This window comes from Poromitra crassiceps, assembly GCF_964638095.1.
Source record: "Poromitra crassiceps genome assembly, chromosome: 6".
Classification (NCBI taxonomy): Eukaryota; Metazoa; Chordata; class Actinopteri; order Beryciformes; family Melamphaidae; genus Poromitra; species Poromitra crassiceps.
The window spans coordinates 30,246,854-30,271,718 of NC_139627.1; the positions used below are offsets into that span (position 1 = coordinate 30,246,854).

The 24,865-nt window shown below is 46.7% G+C and overlaps 1 protein-coding gene across 1 annotated transcript in view; it reads right to left on the minus strand.

Moving 5' to 3' along the window:
- Positions 1-24,865, minus strand: part of LOC310778945 (histone deacetylase 4-like) — a gene marked incomplete at both ends in the record, with an annotated part of 250,667 nt that overhangs the window by 114,881 nt on the left and 110,921 nt on the right. The window contains 5 exons of the mRNA XM_083639417.1: positions 6,182-6,300; positions 8,519-8,639; positions 13,165-13,315; positions 14,946-15,094; positions 15,844-16,086. Of these exons, the coding sequence (XP_083495543.1) occupies positions 6,182-6,300; positions 8,519-8,639; positions 13,165-13,315; positions 14,946-15,094; positions 15,844-16,086 (783 nt within the window). The remainder of the gene's footprint in view (positions 1-6,181; positions 6,301-8,518; positions 8,640-13,164; positions 13,316-14,945; positions 15,095-15,843; positions 16,087-24,865) is intronic.

The following is a 24,865-nucleotide window of genomic DNA, read 5'->3' on the forward strand; positions in this document are numbered from 1 at the left end:
TGTACTAAAATCCTGCATGTTTTAAATGTTATGAGGAGGACACCTTGTGCTGTGGACTGTACTAAATCCTGTAGGTTTTAAATGTTATGAGGAGGAGGACACCTTGTGCTGTGGACTGTACTAAATCCTGTAGGTTTTAAATGTTATGAGGAGGACACCTTGTGCTGTGGACTGTACTAAATCCTGTAGGTTTTAAATGTTATGAGGAGGACACCTTGTGCTGTGGACTGTACTAAAATCCTGCATGTTTTAAATGTTATGAGGAGGACACCTTGTGCTGTGGACTGTACTAAATCCTGTAGGTTTTAAATGTTATGAGGAGGACACCTTGTGCTGTGGACTGTACTAAATCCTGTAGGTTTTAAATGTTATGAGGAGGAGGACACCTTGTGCTGTGGACTGTACTAAATCCTGTAGGTTTTAAATGTTATGAGGAGGAGGACACCTTGTGCTGTGGACTGTACTAAAATCCTGCATGTTTTAAATGTTATGAGGAGGAGGACACCTTGTGCTGTGGACTGTACTAAATCCTGCAGGTTTTAAATGTTATGAGGAGGAGGACACCTTGTGCTGTGGACTGTACTAAATCCTGTAGGTTTTAAATGTTATGAGGAGGACACCTTGTGCTGTGGACTGTACTAAATCCTGTAGGTTTTAAATGTTATGAGGAGGACACCTTGTGCTGTGGACTGTACTAAATCCTGTAGGTTTTAAATGTTATGAGGAGGACACCTTGTGCTGTGGACTGTACTAAATCCTGTAGGTTTTAAATGTTATGAGGAGGACACCTTGTGCTGTGGACTGTACTAAATCCTGTAGGTTTTAAATGTTATGAGGAGGACACCTTGTGCTGTGGACTGTACTAAATCCTGTAGGTTTTAAATGTTATGAGGAGGACACCTTGTGCTGTGGACTGTACTAAATCCTGTAGGTTTTAAATGTTATGAGAAGGAGGCCACCTTGTGCTGTGGACTGTACTAAAATCCTGCATGTTTTAAATGTTATGAGGAGGAGGACACCTTGTGCTGTGGACTGTACTAAATCCTGTAGGTTTTAAATGTTATGAGGAGGACACCTTGTGCTGTGGACTGTACTAAATCCTGCATGTTTTAGATGTTATGAGGAGGACACCTTGTGCTGTGGACTGTACTAAATCCTGCAGGTTTTAAATGTTATGAGGAGGACACCTTGTGCTGTGGACTGTACTAAATCCTGTAGGTTTTAAATGTTATGAGGAGGACACCTTGTGCTGTGGACTGTACTAAATCCTGCAGGTTTTAAATGTTATGAGGAGGACACCTTGTGCTGTGGACTGTACTAAATCCTGTAGGTTTTAAATGTTATGAGGAGGACACCTTGTGCTGTGGACTGTACTAAATCCTGCAGGTTTTAAATGTTATGAGGAGGACACCTTGTGCTGTGGACTGTACTAAATCCTGTAGGTTTTAAATGTTATGAGGAGGACACCTTGTGCTGTGGACTGTACTAAATCCTGTAGGTTTTAAATGTTATGAGGAGGACACCTTGTGCTGTGGACTGTACTAAATCCTGCATGTTTTAGATGTTATGAGGAGGACACCTTGTGCTGTGGACTGTACTAAATCCTGTAGGTTTTAAATGTTATGAGGAGGACACCTTGTGCTGTGGACTGTACTCAATCCTGTAGGTTTTAAATGTTATGAGGAGGACACCTTGTGCTGTGGACTGTACTAAATCCTGTAGGTTTGAAATGTTATGAGGAGGAGGACAGCTTGTGCTGTGGACTGTACTAAATCCTGTAGGTTTGAAATGTTATGAGGAGGAGGACAGCTTGTGCTGTGGACTGTACTAAAATGAGCAGTAATTGTTTTGGGAATGAGTCACGGCGGGACAGTGGGAGAGGTTCTCTTGATAATTGCTGGCTACCTGTTGATGGGAATGACATTTAGGATCGCGCTGACTGTGACAAACTTGTGCGTGCCTACTATGTGTGTGGGAGAAAGTGTGTGTGTGTGTGGGGGGTGTGTGTGTGTGTGTGAGAGAGAGAGAGAGAGAGAGAGAGAGATAGAGTCATTGAGACAGTGTGCGTCTGTCATGCAGGCCGAACAGACTTCCTGCTGCAGCGTTCAAAGTGACCCTCTGTTTGCTAAGAGCCATTATCACAAAAAGGCTCTCAGACTGGGACAAGGAAGCACTGTTGAAATACTGCCTGGCCCCCACTGGACAGAAAAAGGCTTATTAACATACATTTAGAATTTACATGTACGTAAACCCCCAAAATGGGTCATTACTGGCAAAAAACGTCATTGGTGACGGCAGCAGTCATGCAGCTGTGGTCACATTCACTTCTTCCTGTGGACTGTTTATCTCTCTGTCTGCCCTAATCTGACCTATGTCTCACTGCTGGCAGAATGGTCCATCAACATCCACTGTGTGTGTGTGTGTGTGTGTGTGTGTGTGTGTGTGTGTGTGTGTGTGTGTGTGTGTGTGTGTGTGTGTGTGTGTGTGTGTGTGTGCGCGCGCGCGTGCATGTGGGGTATCCCCCATCCCCTCCTCACCAGAATTTCCACACGTCTCAAAAAAAGATATAATAATTCAAATTCTCCTCAGCACTAACCTAACGGCTTAATTCTCCCGCCAATACTTTGTCTTTGTACATGTAGAGCAGGGGTGCCCACACTTTTTCAGCTTGGGAGCTACTTTTAAAATGACCAAGTCAAAGTGATCTACCAAACATATTTATTTATATATATATACACTGAGTTTACAGTGGAAAACAGTGGAACAGTGGAAAAACAGTGGAAACAGTGGAAACAGTGGAAAAACAGTGGAAAAACAGTAAAAAAAATAAAATAATCCCTTCCTCAATGCCATGCGATCGACCACACTACCTTCGCGATCGACCGGTCGATCGCGATCGACGTATTGGGCACCCCTGATGTAGAGTGATGTTTAGTCTAGCGGTGTGACCAAGTCAACTCTGCTGTCAGTCTCAAGTCAAGTCCCAAGCCCAAATGTACATTACCAAGTCAAGTCCATCATTAATGTCAACAAGTCTCAATTCTAAATTCTAAACAGCAAGTCAAGAGTCCAGTATCAACTTAATATCTTAAACAAAATGAAAAATCTAGGACTTTTCAAGTTTTCATATCATTTAATAGGATAACAAGTTGGTAAGTGCATGAAGTCTGTTTTGTATAATCAGTTTCAACTACAGTACACTAAATTCACTATAATCATTCCACAGAAATTCAGAAGACAGAATTTAAATTCCGTCATCTGGTGGAGCAAATCTGATAACTTTCAATACAAGTCATTTAGACAAACACTAGATCTTTTGTCAAGACTTTAGAAACCTTTCTTCAAAGTCTAGTCTCAAGTCAATAAAACAGTGACTCAAGTCCAAGTCATGTGACACGAGTCCCCACCACTCCTACTGCCTAGCGTATTGGCCCTTTGCAGGGTACTAGAGCTCCTGTTCTTGCACCATGTGCCAGTGTGTACTGTGACACTCTGTAAGCTGTGAATGTGTCTCGGCACCCACACACATTCCTGATTCTGATTTGTGCCCCCCTGCTTCCGGGCGTTCCATGTTGTCTGATTCATGTGTGTCCCCTAAAAGTTGAGTGGTAGGCCTGATCCCGGGCGTTCAATGTTGTCTGATTCATGTGTGTCCCCTAAAAGTTGAGTGGTAGGCCTGCTCCCGGGCGTTCAATGTTGTCTGATTTATGTGTGTCCCCTAAAAGTTGAGTGGTAGTCCTGCTCCCGGGCATTCAATGTTGTCTGATTTATGTGTGTCCCCTAAAAGTTGAGTGGTAGGCCTGCTCCGGGGCATTCCATGTTGTCTGATTTATGTGTGTCCCCTAAAAGCTGAGTGGTAGGCCTGCTCCCGGGCGTTCAATGTTGTCTGATTTATGTGTGTCCCCTAAAAGTTGAGTGGTAGGCCTGCTCCGGGGCGTTCAATGTTGTCTGATTTATGTGTGTCCCCTAAAAGTTGAGTGGTAGGCCTGCTCCGGGGTGTTCCATGTTGTCTGATTTATGTGTGTCCCCTAAAAGCTGAGTGGTAGGCCTGCTCCCGGGCGTTCAATGTTGTCTGATTTATGTGTGTCCCCTAAAAGTTGAGTGGTAGGCCTACTCCCGGGAATTCCATGATGTCTGATTTATGTGTGTCCCCTAAAAGTTGAGTGGTAGGCCTACTCCCGGGAATTCCATGATGTCTGATTTATGTGTGTCCCCTAAAAGTTGAGTGGCAGGCCTGATCCCGGGCATTCAATGTTGTCTGATTTATGTGTGTCCCCTAAAAGTTGAGTGGTAGGCCTGCTCCCGGTAATTCCATGTTATCTGATTTACCGTATGTGTGTCCCCTAAAAGTTGAGTGGTAGGCCTGCTGCTGGGCGTTCAATGTTGTCTGATTTATGTGTGTCCCCTAAAAGTTGAGTGGTAGGCCTGCTCCCGGGCATTCAATGTTGTCTGATTTATGTGTGTCCCCTAAAGGTTGAGTGGTAGGCCTGCTCCGGGGTGTTCCATGTTGTCTGATTAATGTGTGTCCCCTAAAAGTTGAGTGGTAGGCCTGCTCCTGGGCGTTCAATGTTGTCTGATTTATGTGTGTCCCCTAAAAGTTGAGTGGTAGGCCTGCTCCGGGGCGTTCAATGTTGTCTGATTTATGTGTGTCCCCTAAAAGTTGAGTGGTAGGCCTACTCCCGGGGATTCCATGATGTCTGATTTATGTGTGTCCCCTAAAAGTTGAGTGGTAGGCCTGCTCCCGGTAATTCCATGTTATCTGATTTACCGTATGTGTGTCCCTTAAAAGTTGAGTGGTAGGCCTGCTCCCGGGCATTCAATGTTGTCTGATTTATGTGTGTCCCCTAAAAGTTGAGTGGTAGGCCTGCTCCCGGGCATTCAATGTTGTCTGATTTATGTGTGTCCCCTAAAAGTTGAGTGGTAGGCCTGCTCCCGGGCATTCAATGTTGTCTGATTTATGTGTGTCCCCTAAAAGTTGAGTGGTAGGCCTGCTCCCGGGCATTCAATGTTGTCTGATTTATGTGTGTCCCCTAAAAGTTGAGTGGTAGGCCTGCTCCCGGGCGTTCAATGTTGTCTGATTTATGTGTGTCCCCTAAAAGTTGAGTGGTAGGCCTGCTCCGGGGTGTTCAATGTTGTCTGATTTATGTGTGTCCCCTAAAAGTTGAGTGGTAGGCCTGCTCCCGGGCGTTCAATGTTGTCTGATTTATGTGTGTCCCCCAAAAGTTGAGTGGTAGGCCTGCTCCCGGGCGTTCCATGTTGCTGTCTGAGGTGGTGTGCCAGGATAAATGCTCCCTGCCTGCAGCTGGCCGCAGGTGGCCTGAATGCAGAGTACACAGACCAAAGTCTCCAGCTGTGAAAGCAGGCAGTGACACTGCCAAAGCAGCTGCTAACGTTAAGTGAATAATCACAGCCTGGCCGTACTTTACACACAGACAGACAAAAAGACAGCCACTGCGGTTTCTACAGTACATGCTCCCTAGAATACTATTTGGGGCAGTCATTTCTTTTTTTTTTACACTTGCATAGTGTGTGTGTGTGTGTGTGTGTGTGTGTGTGTGTGTGTGTGTGTGTGTGTGTGTGTGAGAGTGTAAAAGAAGAGAAACGGAAACTGGACAATCTTTAAGTGCAGCTATTTTGATTCAAATGTTTTACCAAAAAAAGAACTGTGTAACCTGGAAAAGAAATGCGGTAGCTCTAGTGCCTTTGCAAATAATTTACTATGGGGTGATTTCTTTAGGGCAGATAATGAAACACTCTGGTTACCTACTCCATTATACTAATCCACTTATATTACATATTACCTAATCCACTATATCAGTGGATTTCAATGCTCTCCCTCGGGGGTAAATTACAGAAGCATTTTTCTTGCCATTTTAAAAGTGATCCCCCCCAATCTGTTGTGTAAATGTAAGTGGATTTAACACAATCCTTCCTGGTTTTATGGTTGCTAATGTCCTAGACTAGACTTTTATATCCACCCTAATTTACATTACAAGGACTCAGGAAAACTTTGTGACATGAAACAAATAACCTTATTTATATTTATATTATTAAACACCATATTAATTGCTGATGCAGAGCAAATGAGATGAGGGTTCTTTTTGGGGCAGGTGATGAGGGTAAGATCTCAGCTGGCAAGTGCAGGTGGAGGGATAGGGGTGTCAGTGCGCGGGTGGTGTACCTGTCTTGCGGAGAGGGAAATCGTCTCTGGAGTCGTACATGCCCAGGATGGGGTGGTTGTAGGCTGACAAAGCAGTTTGGGGAGGGGAGCTCTGGTCCAGAGAGCTGTGCTGCGTTTTCCTACAAAGAAACACATCAAACAAATCAGCACAGTATGCAACAATGACTACTCTCGTAACGGACAAGCCCGTCTTACTCTCTCTCGTAACGGACAAGCCCGTCTTTTATTTTCACACGAACACCACAATACATGCATGCGGCCACAACACACTCATGCTGACGGTGGCTGGTGAAAAGTGTCCTCTGCATTTAACCCATCCAAGCATGTCCTTTCCTCCGGGGGGCAGGCCAGGAGCAGTGGTTGCTTTCTCGTACAGCGCCCGGGGACCAACTTCGGATGTTGTCGTCACTGGTCGGATGACGATGACGATCTGATCTTCTGCATGTTTTTAGTGGGGGGGTTATATACGGAGGAACCCCCTGGGGGAGCACGGGGAGAACATGCAAACTCCACACAGAGAGAAAGGCCCTTACGACGAGATACCCCACCTGGGCAGTAGGCACTGAAGATATGGGGGGGAACACAACCACAGCGCCCACAGTGTCCCAGGCGAGAATCGAACTCAGGATCTTCTGACTGTGAGGCGACAGCGCTACCGACTACGCCACCGTACCCCTCCATCCCATTCGCTAGATCTTTGCCGTCAGGGACTGGCTCTAACAGTTCCGGGGTTCGGGGCTTTGAAACAGGGGTCGGGGGCTTTGAAATGAACAGGTCCACCACCAGTGATGCTGGCATATGACACAGCTGACAGCCACTGCTTCAACTTCATCATCAATTGAGTCATTTCACCTCAGAAGTAACACGAGTATGGAGCCAAAACATTAAACAATGTGTTGCTGTCAGTCCAAATAGTTATGGAGCACCACCGTAGGCTACACCTAGCTATAGACCTTCCATCCCATACACACGCATGTATGCACCCCCACAAAGAGGTGGTGACAGAGTAGGCTTCTATCTCCCTCCCCCAGATCAACACGTGAAAAGAGGCAGCTGAGCGTGGGTGACAAGGTGGGCAGGAGGGAGGGAGAGAGAGACCGAAAGATTTAGACGCAGAGGAGGAGAGAAAGAGAGCGAGAGCGAGAGCGAAGGAGAGAGAGAGAGGGGTTGGTGTGATTCCTTCGCCCTCCTGTCCTTAACTGTTCTCATCACCTCCAGACAGCAAAGAGGCTGGCGACTAGCTGTCTTTCTGGAAGGCACAGAGGAAGAGGAAACTGACAGAGACAGACAAGACAGGGGAGCCCAAAGAAAGAGAAGAAAAAAGAACCATATTGAAAGTGAGGCGTTTGCAGTGAGAGCTCTCCATCCCATCTTCCTCACGGCTGGCGCTGTTGTGTTATCGCCGCCTGTCTCGACAGAAAAGTTTGCCCGCTTAAAAGCTCTTCAAAATATTGAAAGCGGGGGAGAGGTGCCATTCTCTTCCCCTCTCTGCTCACTTCAAACACAAAGAGAGCCACTTGTCAATCACTGGCAACAAACAAAGACAGAGAGAAGGCTCATTCCTTCAACAATCTGTCTGTAGTTCAACTCAAAAGGCAACTGGTAAAGACTTCAAACTGGCAGAAAAGCTATAGAGGGGAATGTTGACGTTGAGAGTTTCTCACACATGCAGGGAGTCACCGCACACAAAAGCACATCAATGAATGCGGATTAACAGACACGCGCTAGGGCTTCACAATGCCACAGGGATGGCTGTGTTTGTGAGTCAAAATGATCAGCAACTAACTTTTATGTTTGGGATTTTCCCCACTGTGGCAAATTTCTAAACATGACACTAATTGAGGAGAAGTGTTTTAAGATTAAAATGACTACTATTGTTGGCACAGCTTAGATCGGAAAAGGCAACGGCTACAAGGTCAAATAAAATAATAATACCAGTTGCGGTTTTGTAAGCTTGGAATGTTATGATTTCTTGCTTGCAGGTTTAAATCTAAATGTCCCATACTACAATATAGTAGTATCGGGCCTCCCTATATGGTTAACGAATACATGTAAAAGCTTGAAGTTATTTCTTCCCAAATGGCTGGATTATTCTCTCTCAGACACACACCTGATCAATTCAAGTGTGCTCCGTTAAGATCTGAGCAAGATGGGACATCAAATAACAATTAATTTAACTATATTTTATCCCATGTATATTGTGTCTACATTTGGGAATAAACTTGTATTTGTACTTTATAATGTATAGTAGTAGTAGTAGTATAATGTATATTTTGTACACAACAAGTCACACTCCAGGCCAGGCTTGGTTTTGGAGAAGAGCACTGTGACACTCACCCATACCAGTAGCGTGGGTCGCTGGGCAGGCAGTGGTTTAGGTTTCGCTGAGCCAGCGCTTTCTTCTTGTTCAGGACAAACTCCTGAAGTCGCATCTTTACCTCTGTACTGGCAACAGCACCTAACAGACAGACAGAGAGAGAGAGATAGAAAGAGGAAGAGAGAGAGAGAGGAAGAGAGACAGAGAGGGGGGAGACAGTGGAGCTGCCATGAGCTGAGGGACAGCCAGTGGACAGGAGAGCATCCACATCTGGCTGAAACACAGAACACTTAAAGTCGAGCTGAAGCCAAAAATGACTTTTCTTTTCTTTTAGTTCAAATACCTGGGTATTCAGTGCAACTATTTAATAATGTATGCCAAAAAAGAAATTATTTAGTTTTTCACACTTTTTCACATCAAAAGTTCATTTTTCAAGATTTAATTCATAACAGTAATCTACAGTTTGCTGACGTCACCTAGTACTATCAAATTTCTACCCCATTTCAACCAATCATATCACGACATGCAGCTGTCAATCAAATCTTCATTTCAGGATAATTTTCTCTTCCAAATGAAGGGGAAAATGGCACCGCCTAGTGCCTGTCATCTGGCAGAATTTCTAGCCCATAAACTAACTACTAACTTGGCCAATTATGCAAACTAAATCAAACGGTAATGTCTAAGAATGCAAAGAAATGTAACTGGCACGTTAAAACTCTCATTCCAGGAATATTATTTACTGCAATAGCGATAAAGGCGCGCGCCTCAGAGAGCCTGGTTGTCAGGGGTCGCACCTCGGAGATTCCAGGCCGACGGGCTGCACTCTCCGCTCGGCAACACAAAGGCAGCTGGCTGCCTGCGGCTCGCTGAGCTCCACTCAGCCACTAACCTCGCGTCAGCAGGCTCTTCCCGAGGAGAGCGCCACAACACGCTGAATCCCACTCGATTTGGAGGCGGAACACGCCAGGATTGGCCAAAGCCCAATCCAGTCCCCAGAATTGTCAAATAAAATCATCGACATGCTAATATGACCCGCCTCTCAACCTGTCATCTCAGACAAGTTATGTTTTTAGTCTGAAACGGACTCCGACACACGCGACGAACGGGTTCAGTTCGACTTTAACATACTGTATTATTTGCACTAGCATCCAGTTTATTGGTTTGCTTGTCTAAATGTGTTGTTCCAAATAGGTTTTTGGTCAACACCAATATTTTATTCAATTTCTTCTTTTTTTTTACCCTCTCTTCTGAAGATTTCAAAATAACAACGGTTATTTACAGATTCAGTGAATTTTTTGTTAATATACTGTAAATGCTCACTATTTGCACTATCACTGTTTAATTGCCCGTTTATTACTGTTTTGTTATTATTCTGAATAGATTCTGGTCAACAATAGTATTATATTATATTCTATCTTATCACATTCCCTTTAATTTTATTTTCTCTTCCTCTTTGAATATCTTCAGATTTTGTGATTTATGTTACTGGGTAACAAAATGTCTTGTTTTCTGTTTTTGTTTCTTTGTAATTGCTAAGTGTTGCTAATGTATGCTTTGGCAATGTAAGATGCACCTTATTATGCCAATAAAGCCCTTTTGAATTGAATTGAAATTGAAAGAGAAGAGAGAGAGAGAGAGAGAGAGAGAGAGAGAGGGAGAGACAGAGGAGAGAGAGAGGGAGAGACAGAGGAGAGAGAGAGGGAGAGACAGAGGAGAGAGAGACAGAGGAGAGAGAGACAGAGGAGAGAGAGAGGGAGAGACAGAGGAGAGAGAGAGAGAGGGGGGGAGAGAGGGCTACATGAAGCGCAAATCAACCTGAGGTAAGTGATATTGTTGTTGTTTTCCACACACTACTGCATCTCTGGAGCTCTACCTCTTCTGGACAATCAATCAGCCTGAGATGAAGATTATAACAATGTCCACTCTTCAACAGATCATGGGTCTCCTCTCCTCCATGGCAGAGTGCATAATGTTGCTTCAGACAGCCAGGCAGAGTTTCACTGGAATTCCACAGAGAGGCCAGCAGTTCCATGAGCTTCACTTAGCAACCGTGTTTTTTTTCTTAAAGACACACATCATGACGTTCGCTCACAGCTCTCTGTCTCTCCTCAATTACCACTCTCCTTTCACCGTCACAAACACATAGTCCAGGAGGGAGAGGGAGAGAGACCAAGAGAGACAGTGAGACAGAGAGAAGAGAGCGGGAGAGGAGCGATAAAACAATTGAATATGTGTTTGGAGAATAAAGGGGAAAAAGGAGTGGAAGAGTGTTTTTCTTAGAACGTGATGCGGAGAGAGAAAGAGAAAGAGCACATAAGCAGATGACAGGTGAAATGTCATGCTAGGGAGAGGAAGTGGCAAATATGTGCTTGTGACAACTGCTAATATAGGCACTCTAAATCATGGTGAGGCTGGAAGTGCTGAGATCCCAATATGTCTGCCTTGCCACTGAAGCAAATTGGCTTTTATGAGACTGCCTTCCAGGCAATTTACTACAGCACTTAACAAAGCTTCCTCTGTTTACACGCCCATGCTCTTTCCATAGTAGTCAGGCAGTGGGCTCACCTTACCGAGGATGGTCGAGCATTAGACCTGTAATGGTGCCGTACTGGCGGGCGGGGGGGAGAATAGTTTGTAGGTGTTGCTCCACCACAACTATCCTGAGAAGGATTTGCGCCAAAACGCTTAACGGATTCTTAACCCCTTCCTCGCCTACCTGCCCAGAGCAATGCCTCATATGATTAATAAGAAGCTGTGATGCATTTTTGATGGACCTACTAACTAATTCCCACTCAGTTACTGAAATTGTCCAATTCAATCCCGGATTGGTGACGTGCACCAACGCCATACCCATCAGAACCAATTAAAGTCTTGTATTAAGTACATCGGTACTGATCCAAGTACTACTCTATCATGCTGCCTGGTGTCAGCGTATTATAAACCAATTACAGGGAGCAGCAATTGCTTTTATTGTTTCAGTTGATCAAATTAGGCACTGCCCATTGTATAAACATTCCAATAAAAGAAAATTATAATAATAAATAAAACTAGAACGACCACACAAATTTGGTCAAGGTGTGGAGGTTTGAAGCAAATTGGAAGAAATTCTGTCAAGGCATTCCTGAGATATTGCGTCAAAGAGCTTGGAAATGGGGTTTGTGAGAACCTTGCACTTTGACCTTTGACCACCAAAATCGAATCAGTTCATCCTTGAGTGCAAGTCAATGTTTGAGGGAAATTTCATGAAATTGTGTCAAGGCATCAGATATCGCGTTAACGAACATCGGACGGACGGTCGTACGTACGGACAACCATAATGCCTCAGTCCTTTCTATCGCCGGCGGAGGCATAATAAAATAAAATAAAAAGCTGCAGAAGCGGCTAGAGAATATAGCTTCTTCAACTATGGCAAGTTATTTTTCACAAAAGGCAACAATCCTCACTTACAGTATTATTTTGGCCATTCATCATCTCCACTCTCACCTCTGCCAGAGAGACCTTACCACCAGCTGGCAGTTTGTTTCACTAACCTCAAAGAATTGCCACACTGCAGACATGTCTCCTCCTGTCAGAAAGTTATTTTATTGCAGCAACACTCATTAAAGTATCAATATGAGATAGTTTCCTTTGACAATCCAAGTGTAAGCACCAATCCCGATACTATGTAGCAGTGCACCTCTACTCCTAATGATAAGTGTTCAAATAAAACAAGAATAAATGCTAAAAGTGAGCGTAAATTGCCCCCCTTTTGTTGCATGGCTTTAATTGTGTTTGTGATGTGAGGATAAGTGCTACCTGAACAGACTGTACCCGTCTCACCTTGCCTCGATTGGCTCAGACTGAAGTTCCCTGTGGTCATTTGTGTGAGGTCAGGCTGTCCTGACTGCAGAGCCAGGAGGACAGGTGCTGTGAGAGAGGCTCTGAAAGGGCCCGGTCTCTCTGTCACCTGCTGTGACTGCAGAGCCAGGAGGACTGATGCTGTGAGAGAGGCTCTGAAAGGGCCCGGTCTCTCTGTCACCTGCTGTGACTGCAGAGCCAGGAGGACAGGTGCTGTGAGAGAGGCTCTGAAAGGGCCCGGTCTCTCTGTCACCTGCTGTGACTGCAGAGCCAGGAGGACAGGTGTTGTGAGAGAGGCTCTGAAAGGGCCTGGCCATTCCTTTCTTTTGGTTGTTTCAACAGCTACTATAATATATATCTTACAGTCAACGAAGGCCCATAAGTAACTTAGCCTGTCCATTATTCTGCAGGAATACTATATCTAGTGAAATCAATATATAACCATATCTTCTATTGTGCAAAATCCTATGTTGAATAATCAAATTGAGGTTAATCTCATGGAAGTGCATGGCAATATGAAGTACATTAAAACTCTGCAGTTGTTAAATAATATTCCCTAATTTGTGTTAGATTTCATTTCTTGTTTTTATATAACTTTTTGCTTTTTGATCAACACAATTGTGTTTCCCAATCAATATATTTAATTAATCACAATGTGATTCTATTGAAAGGTGATAATAACAGATAATATGTAATTATAGCCCAGAACTAACACTATTGTATATTTTTGTTGTTGACCACAGCTGCATGGGACATTCTTTGACTGATGAAGTGTTGGTAATTTTCTTTGAAGCATCAATGTTATTATGATTAATTGGCGGCCACTTACTCTCCTGTCCTCTCTCCTTGTTCTTGAGCTGCAGGAGTTTGTGTTCCCGCTGCTGCTTCTCCATCTCCTGCTCATGGCGGTGCCGGTCCATCTTCCTCTGGTGCTCCAAGAGCTCCTGTTGGTGCTTCAGTGCCAGCAAGTCCTGTTGGTGCTGGTAGAGGGGGGGGGGAGATTTGTTTGAACAATCATTTTCTACATGATGCCATGTCAAATAAACAGAATTACATGTATTTAGAGAGGGAAAGACTCGCGTCTTATGTTGTTCCTGCAGTCAAACAGTCGTATCTCCAGGACTCTGCTATTTCACATAACCCCACGTTGATCCCGCATACATTAGTTAACCCTTTACTGGATGTTTTTGAGAAGTTTTTGACGAGAATTGATCATTTTTATTGAGTGAAAAAATATGATACATCTCCTGTGACTATTTGACTAGTTGACTACTTTTTGGGAGTAGTGGATGACTACCAAAATGCAGTATTTGTGAATGGCCTATGCTCCACAGACAGATGGATGGGCAGGACAAAGGATGCGACAAGAGATAGCGGATGAGGGTGTGATGGAAAGAGGAGGCAAGAGAGATTATGGTTACTATCCACTTTATCTCTCACTCCCTTTCGTTATCAAGTTACAAAGCTGCTGGGGACAGCTTCCCACTTCAAATCGCTCCGTCTCCACATTTCCCTTTCTTCCTTTTCTTAAATTCCCAATCCCCATTGGAGATTTTTGAAGACTGTTACTGTTATCATATCTCAAAATAATACAGATGTGTTTGACTTCAATTTACAAATGTAACCAACTTACTATAATCAGCCTGAAAAGGAAAAATAATGTTTAGCTGTCCCTTATTGTCAGCTGTTGAATGTCTCAAATCCAATGAAGCTAAGCATAAACAATGCCAGATGTGGAGTGACGCTGCTTCATCAGGGGGGGTGACACGCTGCGCAGAAAGGGGATTTGTAAATTATCAATGATCAGGAAGTTCGCCATTCTATAAGATGACATCACCGACCACAAGTCCAATCAGGAGTGCCATGCGAGCCCGGGGACCCAAGCAGCCACTCTGATTGGAGAATGCGCACACTAGAGTTATTTTTAGCATCGAATGCTGCTTGCTTATTGGTGGACTACTGTATGCAGTCGTGGCAACACCAGTGAGGCTTTTTAGCAGGGTGGGTCACATACACATGACACACACACACAGAATGTTTCCCAGTGGTTCCCATGGAGATGGCAGAGCAGCATAATACTGCCACCAGCTCCAGTTACACCAGCATACACACATCATCTAAGTGTATCTTGTCCTTCAAGGTGCATTTCTGCTGAGCACAGTCCTAACTGTATCCAAGGAAGGACCTCCCCTCCCCTCCACACACACACACACACACACACACACACACACACACACACACACACACACACAGTCAAACAATATCAACAAGGAGACATGGAGGACAGTTGAGAAGAGAGACAAGGAGACACAAGAAGATCAACAGACAATACAGAAACAAGTGCAAACCTTTAAGGCGGTTAGCCCACGGCAGAGTGCTGTGGCTTTATGGGACCATGCCCCCAGCCTCCACATCCCCCTACCCACTCCCCGTAGCCACACCTCCAATCCCCACTCTCCACCACCTACCTATCCATTATGGCCCCTATTCACTAAACTCACTAAACATCCATGAATGAGTGAGTGAGTTTGACTGAGCGACCCCACCCCCCAAAGAAGAGATACCTAAACATCCCAAATGCCCCCACCTCCACCTCCACCTCCACCCCACCTTGACATGTTCCTGGAGCTGGACTTCATGCTGGCGGGACAGCTGCTCGTGCTGCCTCTGGAACTCGGCGATCAGTAGCTGTCTCTGGAGCTGCTGCTTGTGTTTGAGGGTCAGCAACTCCTGCTGCAGCTGCTGCTCCTGGTGGTGGCCTGCAGGAGAGTTAGGGTTAGGGCCCAATCACATACAATCCCACACTCGCAGGGGGGATGAAGTGAGATCCGCCCACCTGACGGACTACAGCCGGACTACTAATACGTCGCCAAGGATTGTGTGTGAATTCGGCTGCTGGTGGTGGCCTGCAGGAGAGTGCAAGAGCTTAATTGCCACTCAAAGTGTTGAGGGTTAGAAATCATTGGTATACTTTTGCATGTTTTGGGAAACAAGACGAGACATTTGGGAGTTATTTTTTTCTTCCAGCGAACCAGTTATAAACACTGCAGACAGGTAAGCAAAGTAGGCTGATATCTGAATGTACAAACAGGGAAGTCTAGCATTTAGGTGGGGGTGCAATTTCCCCAAATAGTAAAACTACGGAATGGGGTTTTAAACTGGAAAGGGTGCAGAGTGCAGATAGCTAAAAGATGTACTGTTCCATGTAAAGTTGGTTAAAAGAAAATATACCCTGCAGGTATGTCCAAATGATATGAGGTGAAGAGACCTTTTTTAATAAATGACTGGGCTGCACAACCCTTGAAAATGGGTTATACCTCTGAGATGAGTGTAGTCCTCTTTGTCTGTAGCTCTCTTTGAATAAGGTACACTCTACAATCTACTGCAAGAGGCTTTCAATCTCAGCTTTATCTCTGATACGGCAACAATCCTGCGGCGTACACCCGGGCAGGGTCCGATCGACCCGCGAACCGAGAGCGTGGCCACTCACCCGGCATCTGCCCGGCACCATGGCCCAGCTCCGAGGATGTGGGGGAGGCGGTGGAGGAGGGGGGCGCAGGGTGGGCCGGGGGAAGCAGCCCGAAGGGGGGCTGCTGGTGGTGGTGGTGGTGGTGGTGGTGCTGGGGCTGCTGGTGGGGCTGCTGCTGGTGGGGGTGGTGGTGGGGGTGGTCCACGACGCGCAGGTCCATAGGGAGGATGGCTGTGGCGGTGGGGGGCACCTGCGTGGGCAGCGCCGCTGTGCTCACGTCCACTGGAGGAGGAGGAGAGAAAAAGAGAGGGAAAGGAGAGGAGTTTAGTTAGGGGCTACAACATTTTGTTTTCAGTTCAAAATAAAAAAATCCGTAATAATAGTATGTCAAACTGTGCACATTTATGCTCATTGGTGTTAAGTGCAATAATCCAGGATTCACAACGGAGCTTTCTCAACTCAAACGGCTGTGGGGAATCATGCACAATAGACGTACAAACATACAAGTTTTTGAGTACACCTACGACTCAATGCCTGCCTGCCTGCCTGCCTGCCTGCCTGCCACCCACGCACGCACGCACGCAAGCACACACACACACACACACACACACACACACACACACACACACACACACACACACACACACACACACACACACACACACACTTCAGCTTTACACAAATACATTGCACAATGAGGTTTGTGATACAAAACCATTGAAGTGCAGTGGGTGGGCATTGAAGAAGTGCGTTTGTGTGAATACAACCATACCTGCGTGGACGGCTGTGTGATGAGGATGGGCTCAATGCGTGGTTAACACATGAATGAGGCTGTGATTATCAGTGGCCATGTTTGTTTGTGTGTAGGATGTGGATCCATTATTCATGTTTAAAGACTCACACATCCAGAAACAGTTTGATAGAGAGTTCTGCTTCAAGATTCAAGATTCAAGATTCAAGATTTTTATTGTCACTCCATGGTACAAGTATCACGTGTGAAATTCTTGTGCTGTGGACTCCGTTTACGACATAGTACAAATACAACAGGGCATATGAGTGCAAAAACAGCAAGAGACACAACAACAATAAGGCAGTATAGTGATAAGACAAGTCAGAGACAGTGGCATATTCACTGCACATAGGTGCACATGTCATGTGCATACCGTACTTTAGACGTGCTTAAACATTTTAAATTTGACGTATTTGACATACAGGTGCAAATAGCATGTACCTTATTAAACATACATGTGCATACTTTAGACGTGCTTAAACATTTTAAATTCGACGTATTTGACATACAGGTGCAAATAGCATGTGCCTTATTAAACATACAATTAAACATTAGACATACGTAATGGTAGCAGCTACAGTACGGTACAGTACGGCTACTACACTATTTGTGTATGTTAAGGAGTCTCGTGGCCTGCGGGAAGAAACTGTTCCTCAAGCGATTTGTGCGTGCTTTTGGAACCCTGTATCTCCTCCCTGAGGGTAACAGGGAGAACAGGCTGTTGTGGGGATGGTTTGTGTCTTTGATGATCTTCAGGGACCTCCTGAGGCACCGCTGTTTATACAGTTCATGCCGTTCTGGCAACTCACATCCTGTTACGTGCTGAAGCCACATGTAAATAATCTTAGAACTGTATCTCCTGTGTCTCCCTCTTCCAACATTAACTGTCTCAATATATACAATTGCTTGATATTGCGGTATAATATACCTTACAATGGTATACATCCCTGGTAATAAAGTAATCAGAGTAATCACAGTACTTTTTGGGAGTATCTGTACTTTACTTGAGTATTATTTCAGTCAACTTTCACTTTTACTCCACTAGGCCTACAGAAAGTGTCTACTTTTACTCCAATACATTTGCCCTAAGCATCTTCGTTACTCGTTACTACAAATAAAATCGTAAGGAATTCGGTAGCCTGCAAGCAAACAGGTTTGGCAAATGACTGCTCCTAGCTTGCAAGTTACATCAATCACGATCCACACTCCATTCCTGTTGTTGGCGGTAATTCACAATCACAATCACATTGTTCGCCAACCGCTATAAAATTCAACTTTTACTTTGTTTTTTCTTAACAGCTGCATGTACTTGTACTTTCAATACTTAGGTGGATTTAATATCAGAAAAGTCATATTCTATAATAGCCATAATAGCCTAGTTTAACCTCTACCAATGTCCTTTCTGGTAAGATATCTGTACTATAGACCAAATCACTTGTTTGTTTACAACAACGCCTGCGTCACGTACATAGCGGAGCAAAGGGGGCACGGAACAACTGAGATAAAGAGAAAATGGTTCAGTGTAAAATGCATGTTTGATGCCTTCATATCTCATTAATTAACAACACTTCCACTAATTTACCTGTTGAGCAACAGAATAAAAACAATTACAGCTTGAGTTCACCCAAAACCAGCAGCTAGTCCGACCAGCGGTGAGATGTCACTGGTGGTGGGGAGATTTGTTTATCAACACATAAAATAAGCACAGCCAAACATCAGATAGGTTGGACCACTGTGTTTAACTAGGGTTTATATCTTTAACGTTAGCATTACGGCTGAAAATGACAACAGAAATAAACAATTAACAAGTTTGTGATGTCTCCACAATTCAAATCAATCGGCAGGTGACAGTGTTGTACCCAAGTGTGGCATTCGGGTACTTCATCCCCCACTGAGTACATACAGCATCGGTTGCTTCTTACATTGGCCAACTACAGATTTAAGCTGTTGTACGCATTGGATAATAATGTAGCATTAGCTAAAAGCTTAAAATGTAAAACATAAAAAATAAATAAAAAAGTCTGTAAGCCAGTGGCTGGCAAGACTTAGAGGAATAGAGCTGTGGAGAGAGAACCACACATGTGTGTGTGCACGCACGCACGCACGTTCTCACACACACACACACACACACACACACACACACACACACACACACACACAGGCGCGTATTATGTGCAACATGGCAACAGAGCAAAAACAATCCCCTGTAACACAACTCTAGCAGCAGGGATTTGCTGACACAGACAGCTCTTACTTTACTTCCAGTGTGTGTGTGTGTGTGTGTGTGTGTGTGTGTGTGTGTTCTGCAGAAAGAGGGAAGCTGTAGCAGTTCTGTGTCTGATGCTGATGGAAATTGATTGTCTCTGCCACCACACATCTGAGAGGGTGGAGACACAAAGTTCAGCCATAACCCATACATCACGCAACTGTCGCAAACCACAGGGGCAATGCATGTGTACACACACACACAGCCACACAGAGTGACCGTCCTATAACGTAAAGGTCACAGGTTCGATCCCCACATCTGTGAACAAGGCACTGAACTCCTACCTGCTCACTCAATACAAGCCATTCTGATGGATTCATAAACTAACATGTATGACACGAAATGAACAGTATTGTGCAACATCTGAATTATAACTATCCATCGTGATTCCAAGTCTTTCCTTCTACTGATTCTGAGATATGTCTTGTGTTTTCCAGCCCATGAAGGATTGCATGTCTGTAGTGCTGTTGAAAACACTGATAGGAAGAAGACATAAAACAACATCCCTACATAAAGTAAACACAGTCAACATGCTAAGTGCAATCAGTTTATTTCTCAAAAACAACCCAATAACACAACTGCTTCTACACAAACACAAGTATAATCCTACTACACAGCAAGGAAAACACAAACAACATCTCTCATCACTTTAAAGCCACAATCATTCATTGGAATACGGGCATCCCGCTGCTGCTTTCAAGTTTTAAGTAAGTGTAGACTCTTTTTTTTTTTTACCTCAAAGTGACAAACTCAGCAATTGGTACAATAATTGACAGCATGTCAACGTGACATTTTATATCTGTGTTGTTGTTTTAAATGTGCATTGAGGGCTGTGAAAGTTCACTTCAAGTTAAAGCAGACCTCTAGCTTGAGTTACTATAAAAAGAAAGAAAAATATACAACGATTTTTTTTAATGAACAACTCAACAAGACGTTTGATGTCTGCACTCAGCAAGATCTAAACCTGCTGTGTGTCAATGGGTCATCCTCTCTGATCAATATCTCCTCTGAAGAGAGCCACCTGGCACCGTGCCAAGCCTGTTGCCAGTTATCAATAGCCCTGAAACCAGTGGAGTGCATCCCTGACCTATCACAGATGTCCTGGCATCCCCAGTGACCAATGAGGAGGTGATGGAGTTGTAGTGACTTGCTGAGATAGCCAATGGGATCTCTGGTACTGGGCAGGGTTTCAGCGCGGGAGGTAACTCGACACCGCCCTATGGGACGGCAGTGAGATAAAAGGGTGTGGCCGGGCCAGACAGGCTGGTGCTTCAGTGGTGTGTGTGGTGTGCGTTTGTGTATGTGTACTATGTGTAGGTGTGTGGACTTTTATTACTATACTTGTGAAGACTAATTTGAGTTCTGGACATTAGCAACGATTACCTTTTGGACGGTCTTCTTGTTAAAAAGTCATAAGAATAGGGGTTAGGCTTAGGGTTAGTTAAACCAAAGGTTATTTTGACAGGAACTCACAATGTTTCAATCTAACTTGGACCTCTGTCAAGTCAAGGGCCAAGGTTAGTTCAGTTCAATTTATAGCCCCTTATGTCTCAAAGGGCTTCACATATTATCATCACAGTCATATATGACATCATATCATATATCTACACACAACATAGGTTACATACTAGACATTTTACTACATTACATTACAATACTACACAAACCCATGAAGAGAAAACCCATGCAAACTCCAAGCAGAAGGGACTGGGCAAACTGCACGCAGAAAGGACCGGGCAAACTGCACGCAGAAGGGACCGGGCAAACTGCACGCAGAAAGGACCGGGCAAACTGCACGCAGAAGGGACCGGGCAAACTGCACGCAGAAGGGACCGGGCAAACTGCACGCAGAAGGGACCGGGCAAACTGCACGCAGAAAGGACCGGGCAAACTGCACGCAGAAGGGACCGGGCAAACTGCACGCAGAAGGGACCGGGCAAACTGCACGCAGAAAGGACCGGGCAAACTGCACGCAGAAAGGACCGGGCAAACTGCACGCAGAAAGGACCGGGCAAACTGCACGCAGAAGGGACCGGGCAAACTGCACGCAGAAAGGACCGGGCAAACTGCACGCAGAAGGGACCGGGCAAAGTGCACGCAGAAAGGCCCGGGCAAACTGCACGCAGAAGGGACCGGGCAAACTGCACGCAGAAAGGACCGGGCAAACTGCACGCAGAAGGGACCGGGCAAACTGCACGCAGAAAGGACCGGGCAAACTGCACGCAGAAAGGACCGGGCAAACTGCACGCAGAAAGGACCGGGCAAACTGCACGCAGAAAGGACCGGGCAAACTGCACGCAGAAGGGACCGGGCAAACTGCACGCAGAAAGGACCGGGCAAACTGCACGCAGAAAGGACCGGGCAAACTGCACGCAGAAGGGACCGGGCAAACTGCACGCAGAAAGGACCGGGCAAACTGCACGCAGAAAGGACCGGGCAAACTGCACGCAGAAAGGACCGGGCAAACTGCACGCAGAAAGGACCGGGCAAACTGCACGCAGAAGGGACCGGGCAAACTGCACGCAGAAAGGACCGGGCAAACTGCACGCAGAAAGGACCGGGCAAACTGCACGCAGAAAGGACCGGGCAAACTGCACGCAGAAGGGACCGGGCAAACTGCACGCAGAAAGGACCGGGCAAACTGCACGCAGAAAGGACCGGGCAAACTGCACGCAGAAAGGACCGGGCAAACTGCACGCAGAAAGGACCGGGCAAACTGCACGCAGAAGGGACCGGGCAAACTGCACGCAGAAAGGACCGGGCAAACTGCACGCAGAAAGGACCGGGCAAACTGCACGCAGAAAGGACCGGGCAAACTGCACGCAGAAAGGACCGGGCAAACTGCACGCAGAAAGGACCGGGCAAACTGCACGCAGAAAGGACCGGGCAAACTGCACGCAGAAAGGACCGGGCAAACTGCACGCAGAAAGGACCGGGCAAACTGCACGCAGAAAGGACCGGGCAAACTGCACGCAGAAAGGACCGGGCAAACTGCACGCAGAAAGGACCGGGCAAACTGCACGCAGAAAGGACCGGGCAAACTGCACGCAGAAAGGACCGGGCAAACTGCACGCAGAAAGGACCGGGCAAACTGCACGCAGAAAGGACCGGGCAAACTGCACGCAGAAAGGACCGGGCAAACTGCACGCAGAAAGGACCGGGCAAACTGCACGCAGAAAGGACCGGGCAAACTGCACGCAGAAAGGACCGGGCAAACTGCACGCAGAAAGGACCGGGCAAACTGCACGCAGAAAGGACCGGGCAAACTGCACGCAGAAGGGACCGGGCAAACTGCACGCAGAAAGGACCGGGCAAACTGCACGCAGAAAGGACCGGGCAAACTGCACGCAGAAAGGACCGGGCAAACTGCACGCAGAAAGGACCGGGCAAACTGCACGCAGAAAGGACCGGGCAAACTGCACGCAGAAAGGACCGGGCAAACTGCACGCAGAAAGGACCGGGCAAACTGCATGCAGAAAGGACCGGGCAAACTGCACGCAGAAAGGACCGGGCAAACTGCACGCAGAAAGGACCGGGCAAACTGCACGCAGAAAGGACCGGGCAAACTGCACGCAGAAGGGACCGGGCAAACTGCACGCAGAAGGGACCGGGCAAACTGCACGCAGAAAGGACCGGGCAAACTGCACGCAGAAAGGACCGGGCAAACTGCACGCAGAAAGGACCGGGCAAACTGCACGCAGAAAGGACCGGGCAAACTGCACGCAGAAAGGACCGGGCAAACTGCACGCAGAAAGGACCGGGCAAACTGCACGCAGAAAGGACCGGGCAAACTGCACGCAGAAAGGACCGGGCAAACTGCACGCAGAAAGGACCGGGCAAACTGCACGCAGAAAGGACCGGGCAAACTGCACGCAGAAAGGACCGGGCAAACTGCACGCAGAAAGGACCGGGCAAACTGCACGCAGAAAGGACCGGGCAAACTGCACGCAGAAAGGACCGGGCAAACTGCACGCAGAAGGGACCGGGCAAACTGCACGCAGAAAGGACCGGGCAAACTGCACGCAGAAAGGACCGGGCAAACTGCACGCAGAAAGGACCGGGCAAACTGCACGCAGAAAGGACCGGGCAAACTGCACGCAGAAAGGACCGGGCAAACTGCACGCAGAAAGGACCGGGCAAACTGCACGCAGAAAGGACCGGGCAAACTGCACGCAGAAAGGACCGGGCAAACTGCACGCAGAAAGGACCGGGCAAACTGCACGCAGAAAGGACCGGGCAAACTGCACGCAGAAAGGACCGGGCAAACTGCACGCAGAAAGGACCGGGCAAACTGCACGCAGAAAGGACCGGGCAAACTGCACGCAGAAAGGACCGGGCAAACTGCACGCAGAAAGGACCGGGCAAACTGCACGCAGAAAGGACCGGGCAAACTGCACGCAGAAAGGACCGGGCAAACTGCACGCAGAAAGGACCGGGCAAACTGCATGCAGAAAGGACCGGGCAAACTGCACGCAGAAAGGACCGGGCAAACTGCACGCAGAAAGGACCGGGCAAACTGCACGCAGAAAGGACCGGGCAAACTGCACGCAGAAGGGACCGGGCAAACTGCACGCAGAAAGGACCGGGCAAACTGCATGCAGAAAGGACCGGGCAAACTGCACGCAGAAAGGACCGGGCAAACTGCACGCAGAAAGGACCGGGCAAACTGCACGCAGAAAGGACCGGGCAAACTGCACGCAGAAAGGACCGGGCAAACTGCACGCAGAAAGGACCGGGCAAACTGCACGCAGAAGGGACCGGGCAAACTGCACGCAGAAAGGACCGGGCAAACTGCACGCAGAAAGGACCGGGCAAACTGCACGCAGAAGGGACCGGGCAAACTGCACGCAGAAAGGACCGGGCAAACTGCACATGGAGATTGGAAACCACAACCTTCTTGCTGTGAAACAACAGTGCTGCTAAGCACTGGCACTGAGCCACCTGGTGAGGATGAGGGTTAGCTGTGTTGTGTGTAGACATGTGCATCTTGTCAAACCTCCTTACTTGACATTTTTACCGGTCATTGTGCGCCGCATTGTCGCTCACATTGCCGAGCGGTTTCCACCTGAAATCTGCGACCTGCATAACACAATGTAGTGGGGTGTTATGTGGACCCCCCCTCCCCGTCTCGTTCCTCTGTCCCCCCAGTTTAGGAACCTCAGTGGGGATTAGGAGATGCCTCTGTTGATCATTCTGCCCATGAACAGCCTGTACCAATCATCCGTATTATCCAAACAAATGCTTTCACAATGCCCCATGGTAAACGTTCACCCCACCACCTCTCATATTCTGTTTACACACATACTGTACACACACACACGCCTGCTCAAGTGTTTCCACACACACCAAACAAACAATCAACATCGAGGTCAAATAAACAAAACCTTTTGTTGCAGCCAAGTGGGTCAGTGGAGGTCAAACGGTTTGCCGCTCTACACATTGGGCCCTTTCAGAACTCCCCCGGCACCAACCCTTCTTGTGCCATGCTGCCAAACACGCATGGAGCACCTCCTCAATTAACGCCTTTTCTACCATAGATTTTCCCATAGGGTGCTGGAAATAGTATGGCATCTCTGCCATCTGAATGAGGGCCCCCGGGCTTTTGACGCAAAGGGCCGCCGCCGCCCGCATTTCCTCTAACTAGGACTGTGGCTGGCCCGCGGAGTCAGCCCTCACTATTGATGTGTGGGAGCTGCTGGCATGGCCGTGACGTTAGCCGACCTGCCACAGAGGGCTGTTTGTTCTCACGGCGCCGGACAAAAGGGACTCCCCACCCACCAAAAACGACCAAAACACTTTATCCATAGGACATATGTTCCTGTCACACAACATCCTTGTGCTTGATCATCCTCAACAGGCCATATGAATTGCCTACTTTAAGTCATCTGGAGCATGATTGTTCTGGTAAAGGCCCCCTTCCCCATTGTCATTTCCTGACAATGTTGATTAGCCGCAGTGTTTGCCAAATATCTTTTGACAACTCTTGTGCTCAAAGTAAAAAAAAA